The sequence below is a fragment of the Talpa europaea genome, assembly GCF_964194135.1.
Source record: "Talpa europaea genome assembly, chromosome: 15".
Classification (NCBI taxonomy): Eukaryota; Metazoa; Chordata; class Mammalia; order Eulipotyphla; family Talpidae; genus Talpa; species Talpa europaea.
In genome coordinates, this window is record NC_140083.1 from 69,318,476 (window position 1) to 69,342,082 (window position 23,607).

Here is a 23,607-nt window from a genome sequence, read left to right on the forward strand (position 1 = left end):
ATTAGAGCTACCAGAGGTAACAGGACTGCGGTGCCTGAGCATGGGCCTTTCCTGTGCTGATATGATAATTTTCCAGAATTATGTAGATGCTACTGCGCAGATCCCTGAAAATGTGTGTGTGCCTCTATCCGTGACTCAGAGAAGAAGCACCTACTTCCAAGGGTGGGCTGGATTCTTGTCCTCTCACCTGGAGAGAAGGGGAGAGAGAGGTCAACTACTGAGCTGGGTGGGAAAGCCCCAGGTCACACCTCCCACTCTGGCACCTTGTTCTCTCACAGCTTCCAAGGCATCAGGCAAGAGACACCAGTTGCCAGGCCCAGAGCAGCACGTGAATCCAAGAAGAGCCTCTAGATGCCAGCACATGCCCCCTCTTGCCAGCACATGTCCCCCAACAGGGTCTCCCACTCACCCGAGCACCTCACTCCTGCGTCCTCCTCGTGCTTGCAGTCGCTCTGCCCCCAGGGAGCCGCAGGGCACTCCCACAGGGAGGACTCCCCGCCCCTGCACTGCACCTCGTCCAGCCAGATGCTGCCATTTCCAGGCCCAAAGGCCGCCGCCCGCGGGGCGTCCAGCGCTGAGCCACAGCCCAGCTGCCCGCACACCACGTGGGCCTCGGCCAGGCCCCAGGAGTCGTCGCACACCGTGCCCCACGCCCCCGCGTGCCACACCTCCACGCGGCCCGAGCACGCGCTGTCTCCTCCCCGCAGGCGCAGCTTCTCCCTGTCTGCAAGGCCAGGGGACCCCTGTTAGGGCCCTGCTGGAGGAGGAGCCCCAGGGGCAACGGGGAGCTGGTAGGGGCTGATGTACCTGTGCAGGGGGCTGCAGATGGACAGCTCTTGGGCTTCCTTTCTGTGGAAGCAAAGGGGGAGTGTTGGGTCAGCGACAGGAGGGGTGCTCTTGCCCCCAAACAAGGTCTGATACAAGCAGTGAAATTAATTTATCGTTGTCTTGTCTGTCACTCTCCATGATCCACAACTAACAATCACACACAGATGCAGCTTTGCTAGAGGAAAGACCCTGCACATCTGACCCACATCTGTGCTCCTGCTCTTAGCTCAGTGCCTGGTGCCGCACAGGCCTTCATTCAACACATGTGAGTGTAGAAACTTCTGTGAGCACTGGGGAGAGGGGCTTGATCAATCGCGCTATATGAATGGATGAGTAAAATCTAGTGAAGTGTAGTTCCATTATTATTTATGAGTAAACTATTATAGAAAATACAAAATCATATCAGTGGTCTGTGGTACTAAAAAGAAGATATTTATAAAATAACTCTGGAATCACAGAAATAATTCATGTTCAACACGCTACTTACATTTTTTTAAGGAAAAATTACATAATAGGGGGTCTCCCTGTTGACATAAGGGTTAAGACACAACCTATGAAGCTATTCACATCCTCTGCAGCATTAATTCGATCCCTGGCCCGCCAGGGTGCTACCCATGGCTCCGGCCAGCCATGGAGCAGCAGAACTCTCCTGACTGGCCCACTGCTCCCCTCAGCACTGTACTTTGGTCAATCTACCTGTACCCTTCCCCACTCTATCTCTGGTGAATCCTCTCAACTCCCCACCTCCACCACACACACACACCCATACACACCTCTGGCCTATACCCCAGCTCTTGTATGCATAAATAAATAAACCTTTTTAAAAATTACATAACAGATCAACCAAGAAAACTGGGATTCAGATCACTCTTAGAAGTGAGTAAAGCAAAAAGAAAAATCTGGAGGACTAAGGTCTCTGCCCTCTCAGCAGTGACAGTCAAGAGGATAAACCAACTCCCCCCTGAGATAACTGTTTCCTTGCACCTGCCCATGAGAGTTTGGGAGGTCTCCGCTCTGCTCCACTCTGCTCTGCCTTCCAGGGTTCCCTGCCTCGCTCCCCCTATCGTCCATCTCCTCTTGCCATGACAGAATTTTCTCAAAACCCCATATTTCACTGACCAGGATCATCTTCCCACCTCCTCCTTAACAGGACTCTTTCTCATCCTTCCTCTCCATCAAAGCAGGACTTCTCCTCTGGCCCCATGTACACCCTCCACACATTTCCTATTCCTCATGGAGAGTTTTCAACCTGGGATTTCCTGCTCCATGAAGGCAGAGATTATATATTCTCCTTCTCTGTCCTCTGACCTGGAGTGTAATTTTGATTCTACAAGACACGGTTTACTCTCTGCCAGCAGACAGACCAGGAGTCTGACAAGTACAGATGCATTTCGATGCAAAAATTCAGGAGCCTATGAGACACAGAGCATGGGGACCTGGGCCTCACTTATTCAAGTGTTCAGCATAGCATTTACCTAGTCCTGATTCACTAGAGTTCCTCAGATGTTGATCAGAGGATTATTCACACTCCACACAACCTCATATAATTGATCTGGTTTTTTTCACATGACTACTGTCAGTACAAGTTTTCTTATATTTTCCTCTGAAACAGGATTAGAATAAACAGATTAAATAATTAGCCTATTCATTTTAAAGACCTAACTTAAACTCATAAGCTGGATTTGAAAATAAACATCACTAGCAACAGCATACGAGTGATGACCGACACATACAACAGTCACCTGCACACGTGAGAGACGCTTCCTCTCTTGAAGAGCACGAACTGTATTTCCAAGGGTCAGAAGGACACTGCCAGAGAGATGTATCAGTTTTCCTACACTGGATTCCATCTACCCACCGGGGTCTAGATCCTTCCCTAACAGCAACCAAAGAGTTGAGGGTCCCGCTGTCCCCACAGCCAAGCTGTCTGCAGATCACGGACAAGGTCATGGCTTCCATGGGGCTGCTGCACACACTGCCCCAGGTCCCGTTGTAGAAAACTTCCAGCCACCCAGAACAGTCCTGGTCCTCGCTCACCATCCTGAGGGCCAGGAACTCTGAAGGAGAAATGGGGAGACAGGGCACCATGAGCACCCCTCTCAGCGCTCTGGACCCTCTGCAAGGAAGAAACACTGGATGCTGCTTCCTGACAAAACTACAGAATCTGCTAAAGCAGGTGTGATTGGGGTGGGGGCAGATAACTCCACCAAAGATGTCTGCATCATGATCCCTGGAAACTATACATATCATCACCTAACATGTGCATAACACCTTGCATGAGAAGAGACTGTGCAGATGGGACTAAGTGAAACCTTGGAAAGGAGAGATTAACCTGAACACTGAGGGTTAACCAGGTGAGTCAAGTATAATCCCTTATGGGATACACTGTCTTAAAAGTGGTTTTGGTGAGAGAGAGAGGTGATTCTGGAGAATGGTGAGAGGTATATACACTGCTGGTCTGATGACCAAGGAAGGGAGCTCTGCTGAGAAGTGCAGACAGGTTATAGAGGCTTGGAATTGATTCCTCCCCAGGACTTAGAAGTGATGCAATCCTTCTCACACCTTGATTTTAACCCAGTGAGATGGTGTTGGACTTCTAAACTACAAGACTGTAAGATGATAAATGTAAGTTGCTTTAACCACTAATTATGTGGAAATTTGTTACAGGAAGTAGAAACCAGTAGAGTGATCAAGATTCTATATTGTAGGTAGCTGAAGAGTGAGCCCTGCTTGCAAATGAAAACTCTATGTCGTGGCTCTGTCAGGAGATGTTGCTTTGAAAGGACAGACCCTCAGCTGCCACAGGAAGGAAGGAGGTACCTAATCGTCATATGTGCTAGAGAGACAGAATCTCTGAAGGAAGCTTCCTACCCCTCTCTCTTTCAGACTCTGTGCTCAGTGTCTCCCCCACACCCTCACACTCTACCCCCAGCCCCTGAACAAGCTGCAGTGCAGACCTGAGCAGATGACCCCAGCATCCTCCTTGTGCCTGCAGTCATGGCGCCCCCAGCCCCGGGATGGGCATTTCCACACGTTGGACTCATTTCCTGTGCACTGCAGCTCCTCCAGCCAGATGGGCCCTGATCCTTCCCCGAAGTGAGCAGAGACCGTAGCATTGAGGGCCTCCCCACAGCCCAGCTGTCTGCACACCACATGGGCATCACGCAGGTCCCAGCCATCATCACAGATGGTGCCCCAGGAACCCTGGTGAAGGATCTCCACTCTGCCGGCGCAGGGATGGCCTCCGTCCACCAGGCAAAGCTGTGTGCTGTCTGAGGAGGGAAAGTAGGTCAAGGGGGCATCTAAACTGGAAGGAGAAGCTTTCCTGGTCCTGGAAGGCCCTCACCTGAGCAGTTGGCTGCGCCCTCCTCTGAGGCTGCAGAGCCTGCTGGTGGAGATGGGGAGTGGGTGCACAGGGGCAGCACCTGGGTCTGGTTTCCTGCAGAGCAGTGGGGTCAGAGGGTTAGTGGGGTTGAAGAGCAGAAACTGAATTAAACTACATGATAACATAGTGGAGAGATCTGAGACGAACATTCTAACAAAACACTCATGGCATCATTATTTTACAGTTCACTTTCTGTGTGAAATTGTGCCCCAAAAGACCAATATTTCTGTTTTTAAGACAAATACTGAGAATCACTGAGAGTGAATTTAGAATTTGGTAATATAGCAATAGTGTTGAAGGGTGGCAGAGCTTCCAGGACAGTGAGCATGTTGGAGCCAGATGCTCAGAGAGAAGCAAAGAACAGAGTTGAGCCTATTTCCCCTTGAGACCTGAGTCAATTCAACATTATAGATACATTATAGACGTGACTCTGAAAACCTCAGCAGAGATTTGGAAGCAAGAGTAGTAAAGAGGGAGATCATGGAGAATATAAGGAATAGAGCATAGGAGGAAACAGTAGAAAACATGAGAAGGGGCACAATAGATATGGCAAAAGGTTTAAGTTCCATATTTATGAAGTTTTAGATCCTTAACTACACAAATGAAAGAAGGAAATATGGAATATAAAAATCCACTATCACAGTGAGACATTTCAACATCTTGGTGCTGTTTAAACACATCCACAAAATTATTTGCTAAGATGTCCACTGAGCAGTGAGGTCTTTGCCTCATTCCCTTGCATCGCACTGATCTTTATTACTTGCTTGTAGGCAACATGATGCAGTGGAGGCAACACTGCTGATTCCCTGCACCAGGACAGAAAAGTCATGCAGGCTTCCCAGACCTTCTGAGGGCACGTGCTTTAGGGGAGCTACTCTGATGAGCCTGTCTTGGGGAGAGGCCACAGGCAAAGTGCCTGCCATCCTGTCATTGGCATCCTGGTTCCCAGTTCAGGGAGCTCTGGCGTGACTTCAGCCCAGATAACTTCAGCTATGTGAAACCGCCAGAGAGAACTGCCACTGAGCTTCCCCAAATTTTTGACCCAGAAATCACAGAAAAATAAAGTGCATTTTTTTTCTGTCGCTAAGTTTTTGGGGAAAATTGGAAGCATAGCTATAGTAGCCAGAGCACTTATCATGAGACCTAAAAAGGAAGAGAAATGCTTTTCAACTAAATTTCTCCTGCAGAAAATTTAAAATGTGTATCTGACAATAGATAAAACCTGGAAACAACCAAATGCCCCAAAATAGATGACTGGATCAAGAATATGTGGCATATATACACAATGGAATATTATTCAGCAATCAAAAAAGATAAACTCATGCCATTCGCTGCAACATGAAATTCTCAGGATACAAGGAACAAACTTCAACATCATAAAGGCCATCTATGACAAGCCCACGGCCAATACTATTCTCAATGGTGAAAAGCTGAAAGCATTTCCATTAAGATCTGGAACAAGACAAGGATGTCCACTCTCACCACTGCTTTTCAATATAATACTGGAAGTCCTAGCCAGAGCAATAAGACAAAAGAAAGACATACAAGAAATCCAAATAGGCAAGGAAGAAGTCAAACTATCACTATTCACAGATGATATGATAATATACATAGAGAACCCCAAAAACTCCACAGAAAAACTAATTAAACTAATCGATCAGTTCAGTAAAGTGGTAGGATACAAAATCAACACGCAAAAATCAGTAGCCTTCCTATACACAAACAATAAATTTGAAGAAGAAGAAATCAAGAAAACCATCCCTTTTATTATTGAAACAAAAAAAATCAATTACTTGGAAATAAATCTAACAAAAGAGGTAAAGGACCTATACAAAGAAAACTATAAAACACTGTTAAAAGAAATAGAAGAAGACACAAAGAAATGGAAAGACATTCCCTGCTCATGGATCAGAAGAATTAACATTATCAAAATGGCCACCCTATCAAAGGGAATTTACAGATTCAGTGCTATTCCAATAAAAATATCAAGGACATTCTTCAAAGAAATAGAACAAATATTGATGAAATTCATATTGAGGCATAAAAACCCCCAAATAGCCAAAGCCCTCCTGAAAAAAAAAAAGAAGAGAATGGAGGCATCACACTTCTAGATTTCAAACTATACTACAAAGCCATAATCATCAAAACTGCATGGTACTGGACCAAGAACAGACACACAGACCAATGGAACCGAATAGAAAATCCAGAAATAAACCCACAGATTTATGATCAACTAATATTTGACAAAGGAGCAAAGAATATGCAATGGAGCAAAGAAAGTTTGTTCAATAAAAGGTGCTGGGAAAACGGGGTCACTGCATGCAAAAGAATGAAGCTTGACTACTACCTCACACCATACACAAAAACCACTCAAAATGGATTAAAGAACTAGACATAAGATCTGAAACCATAATATATATGGAAGGAAATATAAACAAAACACTACATGACAAGCACCTCAAAAAAATCTTTACAGACATTCACTCAAAGCAGTGATAGTGAAGGCAAAGATAAACAGCTGGGACTACATCAAATTAAAGAGCTTCTGCACAGCAAAAGAGACAATAACAAAAACAAAGAGAAACACCACTGACTGGGAGAACATTTTTGCACACGACACTAATGATAAAGGACTGATCACAAAAATCTACAAAGAGCTGATGAGACTCAACAAAAACAAAGAAAATAATCCAGTCAAAAAATGGGCAGAAGAGCTAAAAAGAAACTTCTCCAAAGAGGAAATGCAAATGACCAACAGGCATATGAAAAAATGTTCAACATCACTTGTAATCAGGGAAATGCAAATCAAAACTACAATGAGATACCATCTTACACCAGTGAGAATGACACATATTAAAAAAAAAAAAAACTAGCAACAACAAATGTTGATGAGGATGTGGAGAAAAAGGAACTCTCCTGCACTGTTGGTGGGAGTGCAAACTGGTCCAACCACTATGGAGAGCTGTATGGAGATTCCTCAACCTACTAAAGATGGAGCTTCCATATGATCCAGTAATTCCACTCCTAGCTATTTATCCAAAGGACACAGAAACATTCATTCAAAAGGGCACCTGCACCCCTATGTTTATAGCAGCACTATTTACAATAGCTAAACTATGGAAACAACCCAAATGCCCAAAACTAGATAACTGGATCAAGAAGAGGTGGTATATACACAATGGAATATTACTCAGCAATCAAAAAAGATAAACTCATGCACATTTGTAGCAACATGGATGGAGCTGGAAGGGATCATGCTCAGCAAAATAAGCCAGAAAGAAAAAGAAAAATACTGGATGGTCTTGCCCATAGCTGGAATTTAGAAAACCTAAATAAGGGACCAGAAAAAAGACTAACCATAATAAAGAAAAAATCAACAAGCAACAAGCAACTATAAACCAGAGATACACTAAGGGGGGGGGGGCAGGGCAAAATAAAAGGGGTGCAATTGTATGGGGAATATAACCAAAATGAAAACGCATTCATTGTGCAAAAATGAAAAATGATGTAAGAATTATATAAAATAAAATATTTTTAAAAAGAGTACATGGGTTACATTTGGACAAATATTTGTATCTATATAACCCACTCTTCACTCATGAACCAGTTTTCCCACATGCCCTGCTCTGAGGGACCCAAGCACCCAGATCAGTACTGTTAGTGCCCGCCTCTCACCTGAGCAGATCACAGAGGCTGTGTTTCCAGGACCACAGTCAGGAGCGCCCAGGGCAGTCATGGGGCAGTTCCACAAGGAGGACTCAGCCCCTGAGCAGTGAAATCGGCCCCTCCAGACCTGGTCAGCTCCTTCTCTAGAGTGTGCTCCTTCGGGGGTGGACAGGGCCACTCCACAGCCAAGCTGCCGACACACAACATGGGCATTGGCCAGACTCCAGAGGGAGGCACAGAGTGTTCTCCAGCGTCCAGAAACACTCATCTCCACCTGTCCCTCACACTGAGAGCTGCCGTTGTTCATGAGCTGTACTTCTGTGTATGCTGGAAGGAGAAGACAGGGCTTCAGCCAAAGCTTATGTGTTTCTTACCCCAACATAGAAGGCAGGGAGGGTGAATCTCACCTGAGCAGATGACATGAACAGCCCTATGGTGGTGGCAGGTGCCTCCAGGACAGAGCACCCTGGGGCACAGCTGGAGCAGAGGCTCCTGCCCATCACACCAGAACTCCTCAGCAAAGACCTGTCCACCTGACTCTCTGAAGGGCACGCCCTGCAGCACAGACACAGCCTTGCCGCACCCCAGCTCTGCACAGATGACGTGGGCAGTGGGGGATGTGAAGTTCCCATCAGACACTGGAGTCCATTCTCCTCTGGAATGCACTTCCACTTGCCCTGAGCAGGGCTCATCCCCTCCAGCCAGACACACAGGAAATCCTAGAGAAAAGAAAAGTGAGTGTTCACAACCCCATAGTTCCACCACCAAATCACCCATGCAACATCACATAGACCCTTCTCTTCCCTCCCCTGTTTTTACCCTCTTACCCCCTCTCCTGCTGTGGCCTCAGATCTATGGTCAGTTTTCAAGTTTCCTCATTTCTGTGACCCTTTTTACAGTTTTTCTGTATCCCATATGTAAGTGAAGCCATCAAATATGTATCTTTTTCCCTCTGAATTATTTCCCTTAGCCGAATCCCTTCCAGCTCCATCCATGCTGCAGAAAATAGCATGAGTTTCATAGGAACATTTTACTATGTGGGCAAGACTGGTATTATTAGTGAGAAGTAGCATTTTAATATTCTAATAATTCCAACAATGTTCATCCAAGGTAAATAGAATTTTTTCACTACATAAAAACACCCAATACTTTGGTGACATTTGTGTATTTATTGGAATGTACATGCAGTTTCCACACAACTGAGGTCCGGGGAAGAAACTGGCTGACCTGGACATCCTCCCTCAGCTCCTGACAGGCCCCTCTGAAGAGAGTGGGTGAAATGTCAGGGTGAAGACTGGGCTCTCACTGACAGCTCCTGTGCAGCTCCTTGTCCATTTACTGGATATCATTGCTACTCATCTGACCTTTAAAAGAAAGGTCAGGATAAGGTTCTAAAATCTCCCTAAGTAGGTGAAATGGCGGAGGGGGGGTGGGGAAAGACAGGTTTTTTGTTTGTTTGTTTGTTTTTCATTCATTATGTTTTTATTTTTTTATAGAGGTCTTTTTTTAATGTTTTATTTTATATAATTCTTACATCATTTTTCATTTTTGCATGATGTAAGAATTATATAAAATAAAGCATTAAAAAAAAAAAGGCTAGAAGGGATCATGCTCAGCGAAATAAGTCAGAAAGAAAAAGAAAAATACCGGATGGTCTCACTAGCAGCAGGAATTTAGAAAACCTAAATAAGAGACCAGGAAAAAGACTAATCTATACAAGGTAAAAATCAAAATCAACAAGCAACTATAAACCAGAGACACACTGTGGGAAAGGGGAGTGGCGGGGGGAGGCAGGGAGAGGAAGGATTAGGGTCAAAATAAGGAGGGGGTGCAATTGTATGGGGAATATAGCCAAAATGAAAATGCATACATTGTGCAAAAATGAAAAAAAACAATTTTACCAAGGGCCACTGAGGCTGGAATTAATCCATTTAACCTAACACCACACAATCCCAAAGAACCAAATAAGGAAAACTGAAGGTAACAAAGCCCCATTATTTGCAATGTGTGCTGTGGAGAACGGGGCTCACATCTGGGTCATAAATTTTAAGAGATGCAGACACACTTAGTACCTCAATCAGAAGGATCAAAGGCACCCAGACCCACACCCAAAAATATATGGCACTTTTATTGATAAATATCAATGTGTTTACAAAAGAGACATTAACTGAAACAAAGATAAACCCCACTCATTGGGAAAAAAATCTTTGCACTCCACATAACTAATAAGGGACTGATCACAAAGATATACAAAGACTCACACAACTCAACAAAAACAAAGTAAACAATCCAGACAGGAAATAGGCAGAAGAACTTAAAAGACACTTCTCCTGGAAATGCAAATGGCCAACAGGCATATGAAAAAATGTTCAACATCCCTTATAATCAGGGAAATGCAAATCAAAACCACAATGAGATATCCCCTTACACCAGTATGAATGGCACATATCAAAAAAATTAGCAACAACAAATGTTGGCAAGGATGTGGTGAAAAGGAACTCTTCTATATTGCTGGTAGGAGTGAAAACTGGTCCAACCACTATGGATTGCTGTATAGAGGTTCCTCAATCTGCTGAAATTGGAGCTACCATATGACCCGGTAATTCCACTACTAGGGATCTACCCAAAGGACACAAAACATTATCAAAAAGAGCACCTGTACCCCTATGTTTATTGCAGCACTATTTACAATAGGTTAAACCTGAGAACAACCCAAATGCACAAAAATGAATGACTGGATCAAGAAGATGTGCTATATATATACGATGGAATACTATTCAGCAATCAAACAGAGATAAATTAATGCCATTTGCAGCAACATGGATGAGCTAGAAGGAATTATGCTCAGTGATATATAAGTCAGAAGGAAAAAGAAAAATATAGTATGGTCTCACTTATCGGAGGAATATAGTAGAACGAAGTAAGACATTAGGGGAAAAATTAATAACAATACAAAACACAAAAAAAACAAACAAAAACAAACAGACAATTATAAACCAGACACATCCTGCACAGGAGTGGGAAGGAACGTGGGGAGTGAGGAGTACAGGGGACTGAGGTGATGGTGCACAGGTGAACTGGTGGAGAAAATTCTATGGAGATTACACCTGAGTGGTGGGGGGAAGCAAACATTGTTTAAAAATGAACAATGATGTAAAATATACATAAATAAATAATTTTTTTAAATATCAATGTCTTTAAAGACATGTAAATAATACTGGAGATGCACAAGCACTTTCTCCTTATTTTAGCCCAGAGAAGCAGAACCCGGGATGTTCTGTCAGAGAGTGACTAGTTCAGGATTACTGAGTTGGTGATGTACCTGCTTTTGTGAATGTTTCACACTCCTGACAGCACCTCCATGTCCCAGGTTCCTGCACAGCTCATCTTCCTTCAAGCCCAGTGTTAAGTATATGCCTGGTCCTCTTCCCTTGGTACTACACTGCTACTCTTGTCTCATAGGGGTGACCCCACTTTACAATGCAGCCCATGTGAAAGAGAGACATCACCTGAGTCATAGGTGGGATCTCAGATCCAACCTGGGGAATCTATTCTCTATGTACAAATCTAAGTCGGGAGAGCCCCAATTTTTCACACCTCAGCTTCAGCTTAGGGTTGTTTTGGTCAGAGGACATTTCCCTCTCATTATTAAGGCCTTGGGTTTTGGTTTTCTCTAGAGAAGCGAGGCAGCAAGTATGACCTGATTCGTTGTCACCACCTTTCTTTCCTTATTTCTTCCCCTCTGACCAAGATACCTCCTCTGTCCTCCCTGCAGCTCTGACTCATCTGCTTCAAAACCAACTCTCAAGGCTTCTGACCAGCAGCCTCGCCTGCCTCTGATCCTTCCAGGTCCTCATCCATCCCTCCAAGCTCTCACACTTCTGTGGGAACAGAGCACTGGGTGCCTGAGATGTGGGAAAAGTCTCCCCTGGATGTGGCATTTGGCCACCAGGGAGCCACAAAGATGAGGTATCTACTTTGAACACAAATTCATCCTCCACCTTGGGACAATGGGCTGCCCCTCACCTTGAAAGCCAGAGGTGGTCATGGTGACCTTCCCTTCAAGGGTAGAAAGGGCAAGGAGAGTGAGTCATGGGGAGTCCAGAAATGGGCCAAGATTGAGCCTCTGATTGGGAAATGAAATGGAGACAGGGCAGCTTCAGAGGAAGCATCTCCAAGTCAGCACAGGTTTGCTACCTGGGTGGAGAGGCCATATTGAGATGCCCCTTCATATTGTTTGATTCAAAATACAATTGTCATTTTAGAGTTTGCCAATTTCTACGAACTGTTCTAAGTGATGGGAATGTGAATTATAATAAATCAATGTATTTCTTCAGGAGGTTACTTCTAGTAGAGGAAAAATAACCAGTAGACAGTTCTAAGACTTTTGAAAAGGTTAGGAGACACCTTGACAACTAAATGCAAAGAGAACTGGTGCTTCCGAAGGCGATTTATTTATATGAATCAACCCCACCTCAGGCAAAATGAAAGTTGTGGTCAGATATGTCCTTGTCTGTCTTCATGCTGTAAAGACACCCCATGTCCTCAGGCACAGATGGCATCTCCACATACCCCTGCATCCTCATGCTGCTCAAAGAACCCCTTATGTCTCAGCACCCAGCATTCCCCTCCCTCCTAGCTACTTTAAATTTCTTCCTACTCCTTTGAAAATTGTGTTTGTCCCATCAATCTATTCTTCTCAAATACCCAAATGCCATTCATTTTGAGGCCATTGAACAAAATAAATCTATGTAATTTCTTTCCAAAAAACACACAGACTAACATTTTATTTCCTCCACTATTGACTTGTCAGTGCATGGCTACTTAACCTCCAAATTTGAGTTTACGCAAGTGTTTTGAAAGAAAATAGAGTGTATTCTCCAGTAGCAATGAGTGAGAATCTATGACCCAAATATTTCATCTATAGCTTTTTGGTTTTACTGGCAAAAGAACAATGAATATTTATGCTTAATTTTAGAAAGGAGACATGAAATTTGGCACAAATCCACACAATTCTCTGATTTGTTCAGTGATAATCCCTGGATCTCTGCTCTTACTAACCTAGTTTAAAACTGATCTCTCACTATCCATTCAGAAACAATTAACTGGGAAAGTGCATCCTCATTCTGTTCCTCCCACTAATAGTCTCACTGAACAAAAGGAGTTAGTGTGGAGATTTACATAAGTTTATTCTTACAAAAAGTAAATTATAAAAGAATCGTGAAGATTGGTTTTAATCAGGATGATAATAGATTAAGTTGTTTTGTCAGGTAAGACCAATGCAGAAGGAAGGATGAGCAGTTTCTTTAGGAGTAAAGGATGCTCATCATTCACAGAAGCTTTGTGCCCTCAGGACTATGGAGAGAGGGGATGGGTCTCAGACCTCTCTGGCCCATCTAACCCTGCTGTCCCAACAGACACCAGACTCCTAGGAACTTTCCATTCCCTCAGCCCCTGAAAATTCACCACCATACCTGAGCAGATGACTCCTGCATCCTCGAAATGAAGGCAAAAGTTGTCTCCCCAGTCCCCGGACTGGCACTTCCACACGTGGGACTCATTTCCTGTGCACTGCAGCTCGTCCAGCCAGATGGGCCCTGATCCCTCCCCGAAGTGAGCAGAGACCGTGGCGTTGAGGGCCTCCCCACAGCCCAGCTGTCTGCACACCACGTGGGCATCACGCAGGTCCCAATAATCATCACAGATGGTGCCCCAGGAGCCCTGGTGAAGGATCTCCACTCTGCCGGCGCAGGGATGGCCTCCGTCCACCAGGCGGAGCTGTGTGCTGTCTGCGGAGAGAGTCAGGTCAAGGGGGTGCATCTAATCAGGAAGAGGAAGGCTGCCCTGGTCCTGGGGGGCCCCTTGGCCAAAGCAAATGGCAGTGCCCCCTTTGAGGCTGCAGAGCCTGCTGGTGGAGACACAGTGCTGGCACTTGGGAAGCACCTGGTTTCCACAGCAACAAGCAAAACAATGGAGTTGAAAATAGGAAAGAACAGGAGAAATGTGGCTGAAAACAACTAGCGAGCAGTCTGAGAGAGCAGATGTGACCAAGTCCTGTCAGAGTAACCCTGATGTAGAGTCTGCATGGCTTCTGACAAGATGTCCCGAGATGTCAGAATCTCTGCCCTAAGCAGTTAAATGAGTGCAAAGTGGCTGTAGAGGGCTTGTAGCTGGTGGATTCCTTATAAATTACATCCATTTCCATGCTATTGAATAAAGGGAACTGTTGGAGCTTATCAGAAACCTCTGGAGGCAGCCAGGAGACCCGTTCCCGTCAGAGCTGTTCTTGCTATTGTAATTCACAGCTGAAAAATGAAAGGACCATGAAACAGGACAAGATTTACCCAGAATATTTCATTTATGATTCTAGGCTCCAGAATGAACTCCTTGAGTAGACGGGGCCACCTCACACAGGAGATGATGTCAGATGAGACTAACTTGGCCAGAGACACTGGGCATCACACATCTGCTTTATCCCTGAAACCGTATAATCTCTACATGAACTTCATGTCAGGAATTGCCATTATTCAAAATTTGGAGTTATTCAGTGTTTAGGAGAAAATATAATGTATCTCTAACCCCACCACAGATAGAATCAAGTTATATTCCTGAGCTGAAAACACTCAAACAGATTGACTTTTCAGTCAAATACAATTGCTGTATTATTATTTTCTCCTTTGTATATACAAAAAAAATTGCACTGAGAAGTTCAATAATGTGTCATTATTCCAATTTAAGTAAGGATGAAATAGAGAATAAAACCTAGAACTTCTAAAAATAAAATTAAAAAAATATAATAAAAAATGGGGCAGTTGTAGGTTTTATTCTCCATTCCATGACTGACTTAAAGTAAGCACTGGCGCTCAAGTGTGATATAGGTATTCTTGAGGGTCATGCCCATATAGCAGTTTCTCTTGCAAATATTTGCCCAGTGTACGTGTTGTACTGGGCAGGAGGCCAAGAGCTATGTCAAAACTCTGGGAAAGCAGAGTGGCTAGTCCTTTATTCTCTTGGTGCTCAGCTACCAAAATATCCAGGCTCTCAGCTGAATTCTGAGTTCCCAGAATGCCCTTGCCACAGGCACAGGGACAAGCAGAGGTAGACTGAGTGTCACCCAAACTGCCAGCGAGGCTTGTTCCCACTCAATCTGGGTTACAGTTAGATATCTGGGTACTCAGCAGCCCCAGCCCCACCTGCCTAGCTGAACAGAAGATGATGCTTCCAGGTGTCAGAAAAGATACTGGAGTTTCTTATTTTTTCATACACAATTTTTAATATTAAATATGAAGTGACATGGCATGGAGAAAGAGGGGCTCACATGACATAATGAAAAGGAAAGCAATATAAGAGAAGTTAGAAATACACATAGCAGATGAGAGCTTTAATTGATTCATGAATTTAGTAAAAAAAAAAATAGGGGGAGACAAGAACAGTTAAAAATGAAAATAACGTAACATAGAATTGTAAATATATTAAAGATATCAAAGTAACAGTTGCCAACTGAAGAGGAGAACAGACAAAGACAGAGAACAGTGAAGTAATATTTGAAGAGATAATAGTTGAGAATTTTTAAAAAATGGATGAAAGCTATAACTCACATTTTCAAGAAGTTCAGAGAATATCAAGGCAGATATGAAAATCCCAACACCTTGTAAATCTGACAAAAATCATAGCAAAAGAGGAATATCGTTGTTTAATTTAAAAAAAAAAAAGGCCTAAAAAAGAAAAAGGGCATGTAGAGCCGGTGAGTCAATTAAGAGTAAATGGTACATATTAACAATATCAGCACTTGTTTAAAGTAAATGGATCAGGTACTCAATTAAAAGCAAATCAAGATAAAACAACAAAATTCAAGTAAATGTTACCTGTCTAACATACAAGGGCAAAGAAATTTGAAAATAAAATGATGGAAAATATATATATACTATGGAAACATTGTCAAAACACACATTGGATGAGTATCCTTTAGAACAATGAAAAACAGTAGGTGACTGGGAAGATAAATCCAAAATATTTCTGTGTCTCTGTGCTATGAGACAAGCCTCTTTAAAGCAGGGACTTCACATTCAGAAAGGATGACAGGGAGCGGCAGGTCCTGACTGCATATGCCAAGCTCAGGGAAGAGTCAGCGCTCTTTGGCACCTGATACCAGGGCTGCAGTTAAACAAGGAGATGGCGCAACTCATATGAACTGATGCCTTAATATATAAGCCTGTGCTTGAGTCATATGCTCTTATGAGATGTTGTCTCTGAGGAGAAATCATGCTTGTCAGAGTGATATGTGGTTTCTTCTTGGTAAAATGTATTCATTTCTCTCACAGCCAGAGAGGCCAGAATGGAATCAGCACCAATTGTGTATTTCATTTTCAGAATGCACTTCTACCCCTAATAACCTGCAAAATTTGCAAGGGACAGCTGTCCTCACCAAGGGTCACATCCCTAGGAATGGAAGATTCAAGAAATGTAAGTGAGTAGCAGACTCCTATTGAGAGGAGAATTTCCTGAAGAAGAGAGAGAGAGAGATGGAGACTTCTGAGCAGAGAGAGTTGAAATCAGAAGTAAAGAGGGAATAGGAAAGGTGGGGAGAGGGAGGAGAATCTAGAGCAGCCAGGCCCAAGGCCCACCACACCTGAGAGACTGGCTGACCAGGATATGCCAGATCATTGTCACATCAGGGCTCAACCCTGATATCTTGGACTCTGCTGGACAGGGCCCAGGGGAGAACAGATGCCATGCAGGGCTTGGCAGCACTGCCAGGGAAAATCCACCTAAGGACATTCACAAGCACAGGGCTCTTCCTCAACAGCAGACCTTTAGGATGTCACAGACATGATTGGTACCACACTTGGGCGAAGAACACTGACCAAGATGGGATATCCTGGTCTCACAGGCCACAGCCCTCTGACTGCAGTGCTCATCTCAGTCCACCTAGAGGTACCTATATTTGGAAACAATTTTCGCTGCCCCATGGGGTGGAGGACCATGGAGCCAACAGGTAGGAAGGGAAACACCACAGGCAGGGAGACAGAGTCATGCCAGCACCCAGTGCTGGGGAAATGGCAGTAAAGCAGAAAAACGTTTGAGTTGTGGGTTTGTGGGGAAGAAAAAAGCAACTCGAATTTAGGCTTAGATTGCAGGTGCAAGGTTATCTGGGGGTGTAATTAAAGTTTCTATTGGGAGGGTTTTCTTTAAAGGCATCCATATCTGCCCTCATCATAGACACCAAAACTCATATCACCACCACCACCACTTCCACCACAATCCAGCCAACTGACTAGAGTGTGATTCTGTGCACTCCTTTCTAGAAAGTTAATTCCACAGGCAGGCATGCTCCTGCCACACATTTACCTTTCACATGCACTTTGAACTTCCCTTTTCACCTCTCTGTGTCTCTTGCTCTCGCTCCCATCCTTAGGCAAAAGGAGCAGAAACCAAGAATCATGTTGGGGAGACACAGTACTGACTGCAGGCAGGAATCTCAAAGATACAGCCTCAGGAAGTCTCTCTCATAATCCATTACAGGAAAACTGGGAAGTCATCAGACATTTTCTTTATTTTAGATGTTATTGTGGAGAACTGAACACAGATTCTGGTCAATCTGACAACAAGCTTTGAATATGGGCAACATCTCACAGCTGAAGTTGAAAAGCAGAGCCCCCAAGGAAAAAAAAGGAACATTTGCCATCACTAAAGATCATAGTAGGACAAAACCAAGTGCTTAACAGAGAGGAGTTGCCTTTGCAATCCCAGGACTCACCCCCAGAGCCTGAAAACTGATCCAATGTCTCTGCCGATCTTAGGGAGGGAGGCTCTGCTTACCTTGGGCGCTCGCTAGGACAGCGGAGAGGAGAACAGCAAGTCCTGGGAGAAAAATGTGTCCATTCATGATAGTTCTGAGCCTCATGTTATCAGGAAACTGCCTCAGTGTCCCTGAATATACAAAGAAGCCCTCAATGCTTATTGGGGGCTCCCACTCCCAGGAGGGGCTTATATAGTCCCACCCCTTGTCTTTGTCATCTTCCGGGAGCCAATAGAAACCCTGTTGAACATCATCCCTGCATCAAACACTCCATAAATGGAAACTTTCTGAGGTTCAAACACCAATTAGATGCTCTATCTTAACTGTCTCCTTGTAAGAGAGGTGAGGTTTTCTGACATCAGGTGTCATCTGGCCCCAGAGCGGACACAGAAAAGATAAATTAAAGAAAGATGCGTGACTCTTTGCTCCAGCCCATGGATCAGGTAAAGAAGACTTTTTGAGGTCAAAAAGCCACTGATTTGGACCCTGTTGGTTCAATCAACTAAATGATAGAAATGGAGAAGATAACATGGTCAGTTAGACCGTCCAATAGAGGTGGGGCTCAATAAATATTGTTGAGTATTAAAAAAAAAAGAAGACTTTTTGTTAATGCAGCCTATGTCTCCTGCGTCAATTGACTAACATGTTCTGGCTCTAATGAAACAAGAAGCATCTAACAGTAAGAACAAAAAGCCAGGTGGTTAGAAAACTGGGATTAGAATGATAAATTCTAGGGGAAAAAAGAAGTTGAGATTGGCATTAAAGGGCACAGTCATTAGCCTCATGGGTGAGGCTCCCCTTTTTCCACTTCATCCCCATTTCACACTGTGGCAATCTGCACCTGGCAGCCCAGTCTGTATTGGTTAGTAAGGGGGTGCCCTTCTGCTCCAGGCTCCTCGTTGTCAACATTTCAGTCGCTCTGCCTCCCCTTCCTCCTTTCATTCTCATATGAGCCTCTTAGTCAACTTTCTTATTCTCTCTGGCCTCCTTGAGGCCAAATAAGATGGTGCCATTGCAGTGCTTGGAAATGGAATCCATTGCACACAAATTGCTTTAGCTCATCCTTGCTGTCAACAAAACAGAGTTCATTATTTTTTCATGTAACTATTTTCATTAAAATATAAATGACAAGTGTCATTGTGTCTATTGAATGTGTATGTATGATACATTTGTATATGTTTCATCTATGGATTAGTGTACACATGGGTTCACACATTCCTGTGTATCACACACACATCTATGCATAGTTTGGAGTGTTTAATGCTTGCTCTTTTATTTTCATTCTATTTATAGTGTTTGTTTATAAGCCAAGTTCTTAATTTTAATAAATTAATAAATGCAGTGTATCAAGTTTTTCTTTTACACTAATTACTTCTCATGGACTTTAAAGAGAATAGTTTACCATAGATTGCCTCCTGCCTGCATGTGACTTAGGAGCAGCTGACCACCTTATTGAAAAGAAACTGAGGCGACTAGAACCTGGGCCTCTATCCTTGTGAGGAATAGTCCACTCAAACTACTCTCCTTCTGTGGTAGGAGGGTTCTGGGTAACAAGCTCCTCCTCCTTGGCCAACTCTGAATTACACTAGATTTTCCCTGAGTCCTGAGTTTTGGCAAAATCTCTGCTGAGGTTTTCAGTGTCCAGTGATAACACTGGTGGACAAATTTCTCGGGGTGAAAGAGGCTCAGCCCTGCACTTTGCTTCTTTCTGAGAGTCTGACTCCAAAACTCCTCACTGCCTTGGGAGCTCTGCAACTCTTTCAGACACTCTTGGATTAAACCACCTCTCTAAGATCATTCTCAGTGTTTGGCCTAAATAAGAAACACTGGCATTGTCAGAGACAGAACTTTCCACACAGAAGGTGAACTCTAAAATTAGGATGCCATGACTGCCCCATTACAGCGTTCATCTCAGGCCCTACCACTAGGTTATCATGTAGTTTAATTCCGTTTTCTGCTCTTCAATCCAACTAAACCTCTCACCGCACTGCCACAGGAAACTAGACCCAGGTGCTGCCCCTGTGCACCCACAAGCTGATCCTACCAGCAGTCTCTGCTGCCTCAGACCAGGGCACTGACAGCTGCTCAGGTGAGGGGCCCCCAGCACCAGGCAAACCTTCTCTAAATTAGATGCCCCCTTGACCTGACTCTCCCTCCTCACACAGCACACAGCTCCGCCTGGTGGACGGAGGCCATCCCTGTGCCGGCAGAGTGGTGATCCTTCACCAGGGTTCCTGGGGCACCACGTGTGATGATACTTGGGACCTGCCTGATGACCACATGGTGTACAGACAGCTGGATTGTGGAGAGGCCCTCAGTGCCACCGTCTCTGCTCACTTCAGGGAGGGATCAAGGTTTATCTGGCTGAATGAGGTAAGTTTCCTGTGGGCCTGGGAATCCCTGGAGGCAAAGTGATTTAAGCAGGAAGACTGCAAAACACTGTCTTAAAAAAATAACATCTGGTAAGCATAATCTGACTATTTTAGTTATCTCACTTTGAAGTTTTAATCAGGAAATATTGAGATTCAGACATTTTGCTGGCCTATGCAATAAAAATGAAATATTTGGCCTAGAAAAAGACCTCTAGAACATGGAATATATGGCTCCTCTATTTAGGAACCATCAGAGTTTCAGGTGAACAGGTATTTAGCTCTTACTTAACTACCCTTTACTGTGATTTTAACTGATCACCTCACATACCCTGAGATCCCTCAGCTCAGAAGCCTTATGCCCAAGCAAGGGTTATGATGATGCTGAAGATGTGCCAATGCCTGAGGCTCCTTCTGCATCTGGGATGAGTAAGGGGGAGGTTCCCCTATAGGAGGAGAATGTGATGAGAGTCAGTCACTCAGACAGGTGAGTGAGATAGTTGATCTGTGATTCTTCACCTCTGCCCTGAGTAGGATGATTTGGGCATCATAACTATATCTGAAATATGTGTTCTTAAAGATTTGTAGATGAATTGAGTATGTTTCCCAAATCACACAATGAAGTACTACTAGTAATATTTTTGTACTCTTTTGTATGTAAAATGTGGTTGGAGTTTTTTTTTAACTACTGCAGTGTAAGAATTAATAGGACATTTGGGGGATGTGATATGGACTATGAACATATTTTAGCACAAATATGAGTAAGTCATTATGCGGTGGCTTTAAAAATAAAGCCCTAATGTTGGGCTAAAAACTCAGAATTTGTGGACACAGCAAGCTGTTCTACTCCAGACATTTCAGTGAATAGAGAAGACGCTCATTCTCAGGGAAGAAGCTTTTGTGACCATGGAACTGGGGACTGTGGAGAACAGAAGCTCATATGATAGTGTCTGTGGACTTTTAGGAACACACATCAAGGCCATCACCAGCAAAGTTAGACTCTCAGGAGGAGCTGAGCTTCCTTCTGGATCTGCTCTCCTATCTCCTTCTGTGCAAATTCAGACCTGGCCGTTGTGAAAGGAAAAATTCTCACCTTCCTTTTTATGATTCTCCCTGTTCTTGGGTCATGTCCTTGCTGAATTGGTGAACCAGGACACAGGTCTTCATAGAACACCTCTGGGTGGCCACAGATCTCTGATGATTCAGAAACCACATACACTGGGTGCTGAGAGGTTTTCCTGATATATCCCTTGCTGTAACTAATTTGACATAGCCTGAACCCCCTCAGTGTTACTGGGCCTTCAGGGATGTTTTCTCATCACCATTCATTGGTCCTTCTCCTCCCTGAGCTACTGTCCTGGCCCCTTGTCACAGTTTTAATCAAACATCGCTTCACCACGTTAGACTCTTCTCTGCAGGTCACTAGTGGAGCCATTGATCATGATAAAGGAAGAGGCAGTTCCCAGCTTCTCCCTGGGGAGAAAGGGGGCCCTGCACATGACGATGTTGAAACATCATACCCGGAGCATCCCCAGTACTTTTACCATGATGTTTTTTAAAAATGAGCTGAGGCTACAGATGTTCTAAATGCCTGTATTCTAATAGAGCAGTAATGGCCTGTATTTGTTTATAAAAATTGCTCAACATTAAACATTCTGTATAAAGTACTTGTGATGCAAACTCTTCCAAAAAATTGAGAAGGAAGGGACAATACCAAACACGTTCTATGAAGCCAACATTACACTAATACCAAAACCGAACAAGGACAACACTAAAAAGGAAAACTACAGGCCAATCTCCCTAATGAACACTGATGCAAAAATCCTCAATAAAATTTTAGCCATCAGAATCCAACAATGTATCCATAAGATAATTCACCACGACCAAGTAGGATTCATTCCAGGGGCACAAGGATGGTTTAACATCCGAAAATCAATCAACGTTATCCAACACATCAACAAAAAGAAATATAAAAACCATATGATAATATCAATAGATGCTGAGAAAGCTTTCGACAAAGTGCAACACCCATTCATGATAAAAGCCCTTGAAATTCTTGGGATACAAGGAACATACCTCAACATCATAAAGGCCATCTATGACAAGCCAACAGCCAGTATCATTCTCAATGGTGAAAAGCTGAAAGCAATTCCATTAAGATCTGGAACAAGACAAGGATGTCCACTCTCACCACTGCTTTTCAATATAATACTGGAAGTCCTAGCCAGGGCAATAAGACAAGAGAAAGACATCCAAGGAATCCAAATAGGAAAAGAAGAAGTCAAACTATCACTATTTGCAGACGATATGATATTATACATAGAGAACCCCAAAAACTCCACAGAAAAGCTAATTCAACTTATCAATCAGTTCAGTAAAGTGGCAGGATACAAAATCAACATGCAAAAGTCAGTAGCCTTCCTATACACAAACAATAAATCTGAAGAAGAAGAAATCAAAAAAACCATCCCTTTTGTTATTGAAACAAAAAAAATCAAATATTTGGGAATAAATCTAACAAAAGAGGTAAAGGACCTATACAAAGAAAACTATAAAACACTGTTAAAAGAAATAGAAGAAGACACAAAGAAATGGAGAGACATCCCCTGCTCGTGGATTGGAAGAATAAACATTATTAAAATGGCCATCCTTCCAAAAGCAATATACAGATTCAATGCTATTCCAATCAAAATTTCAATGTCATTCTTCAAAGAAATAGAACAATTATTGATGAAATTCATATGGAATCACCAAAAACCCCGAATAGCCAAAGCTCTCCTGAAAAAAAACGAAGGGAATGGAGGCATTACACTCCCAGACTTCAAACTATACTACAAAGCCATAATCATCAAAACTGCATGGTATTGGAACAAGAACAGACATACAGACCAATGGAATCGAATAGAAAATCCAGAAATAAACCCACAGATTTATGGTCAACTAATCTTTGACAAAGGAGCAAAGACTATGCATTGGAGCAAAGAAAGTTTGTTCAATAAATGGTGCTGGGAAAACTGGGTCGCTACATGCAAAAGAATGAAGCTTGACCACTACCTCACACCATACACAAAAATCAACTCAAAATGGATTAAAGAACTAGACATAAGACCTGAAACCATAAAATATATAGAAGGAAATATAGGCGAAACACTACGTGATCTGCACATCAAAGACATCTTTACAGACACATCACCCAAAGCAGTGATAGTGAAGGCAAAGATAAACAGCTGGGACTACATCAAATTAAAGAGCTTCTGCACAGCAAAAGAGACAATAACAAAAACAAAGAGAAACCCCACCAACTGGGAGAACATTTTTGCACCCAACACTAATGATAAAGGACTGATCACAAAAATCTGGAAAGAGCTGATGAGACTCAACAACAACAAAGAAAATAATCCAGTCAAAAAATGGGCAGAAGAGCTAAAAAGAAACTTCTCTGAAGAGGAAATGCAAATGGCCAACAGGCATATGAAAAAATGTTCAACATCACTTGCCATCAGGGAAATGCAAATCAAAACTACCATGAGATACCATCTTACACCAGTGAGAATGGCACA

At 43.4% G+C, this 23,607-nt stretch overlaps 1 protein-coding gene across 1 annotated transcript in view; it reads right to left on the reverse strand.

Annotated features, from left to right (window-relative positions):
- LOC311185464 (antigen WC1.1-like) overlaps positions 1 to 23,607 on the reverse strand; it is a gene marked incomplete at both ends in the record, with an annotated part of 50,738 nt that overhangs the window by 14,404 nt on the left and 12,727 nt on the right. The window contains 8 exons of the mRNA XM_084256089.1: positions 410 to 724; positions 808 to 849; positions 2,571 to 2,885; positions 3,786 to 4,100; positions 4,175 to 4,267; positions 7,889 to 8,206; positions 8,287 to 8,598; positions 13,354 to 13,668. Of these exons, the coding sequence (XP_084112215.1) occupies positions 410 to 724; positions 808 to 849; positions 2,571 to 2,885; positions 3,786 to 4,100; positions 4,175 to 4,267; positions 7,889 to 8,206; positions 8,287 to 8,598; positions 13,354 to 13,668 (2,025 nt within the window). The remainder of the gene's footprint in view (positions 1 to 409; positions 725 to 807; positions 850 to 2,570; positions 2,886 to 3,785; positions 4,101 to 4,174; positions 4,268 to 7,888; positions 8,207 to 8,286; positions 8,599 to 13,353; positions 13,669 to 23,607) is intronic.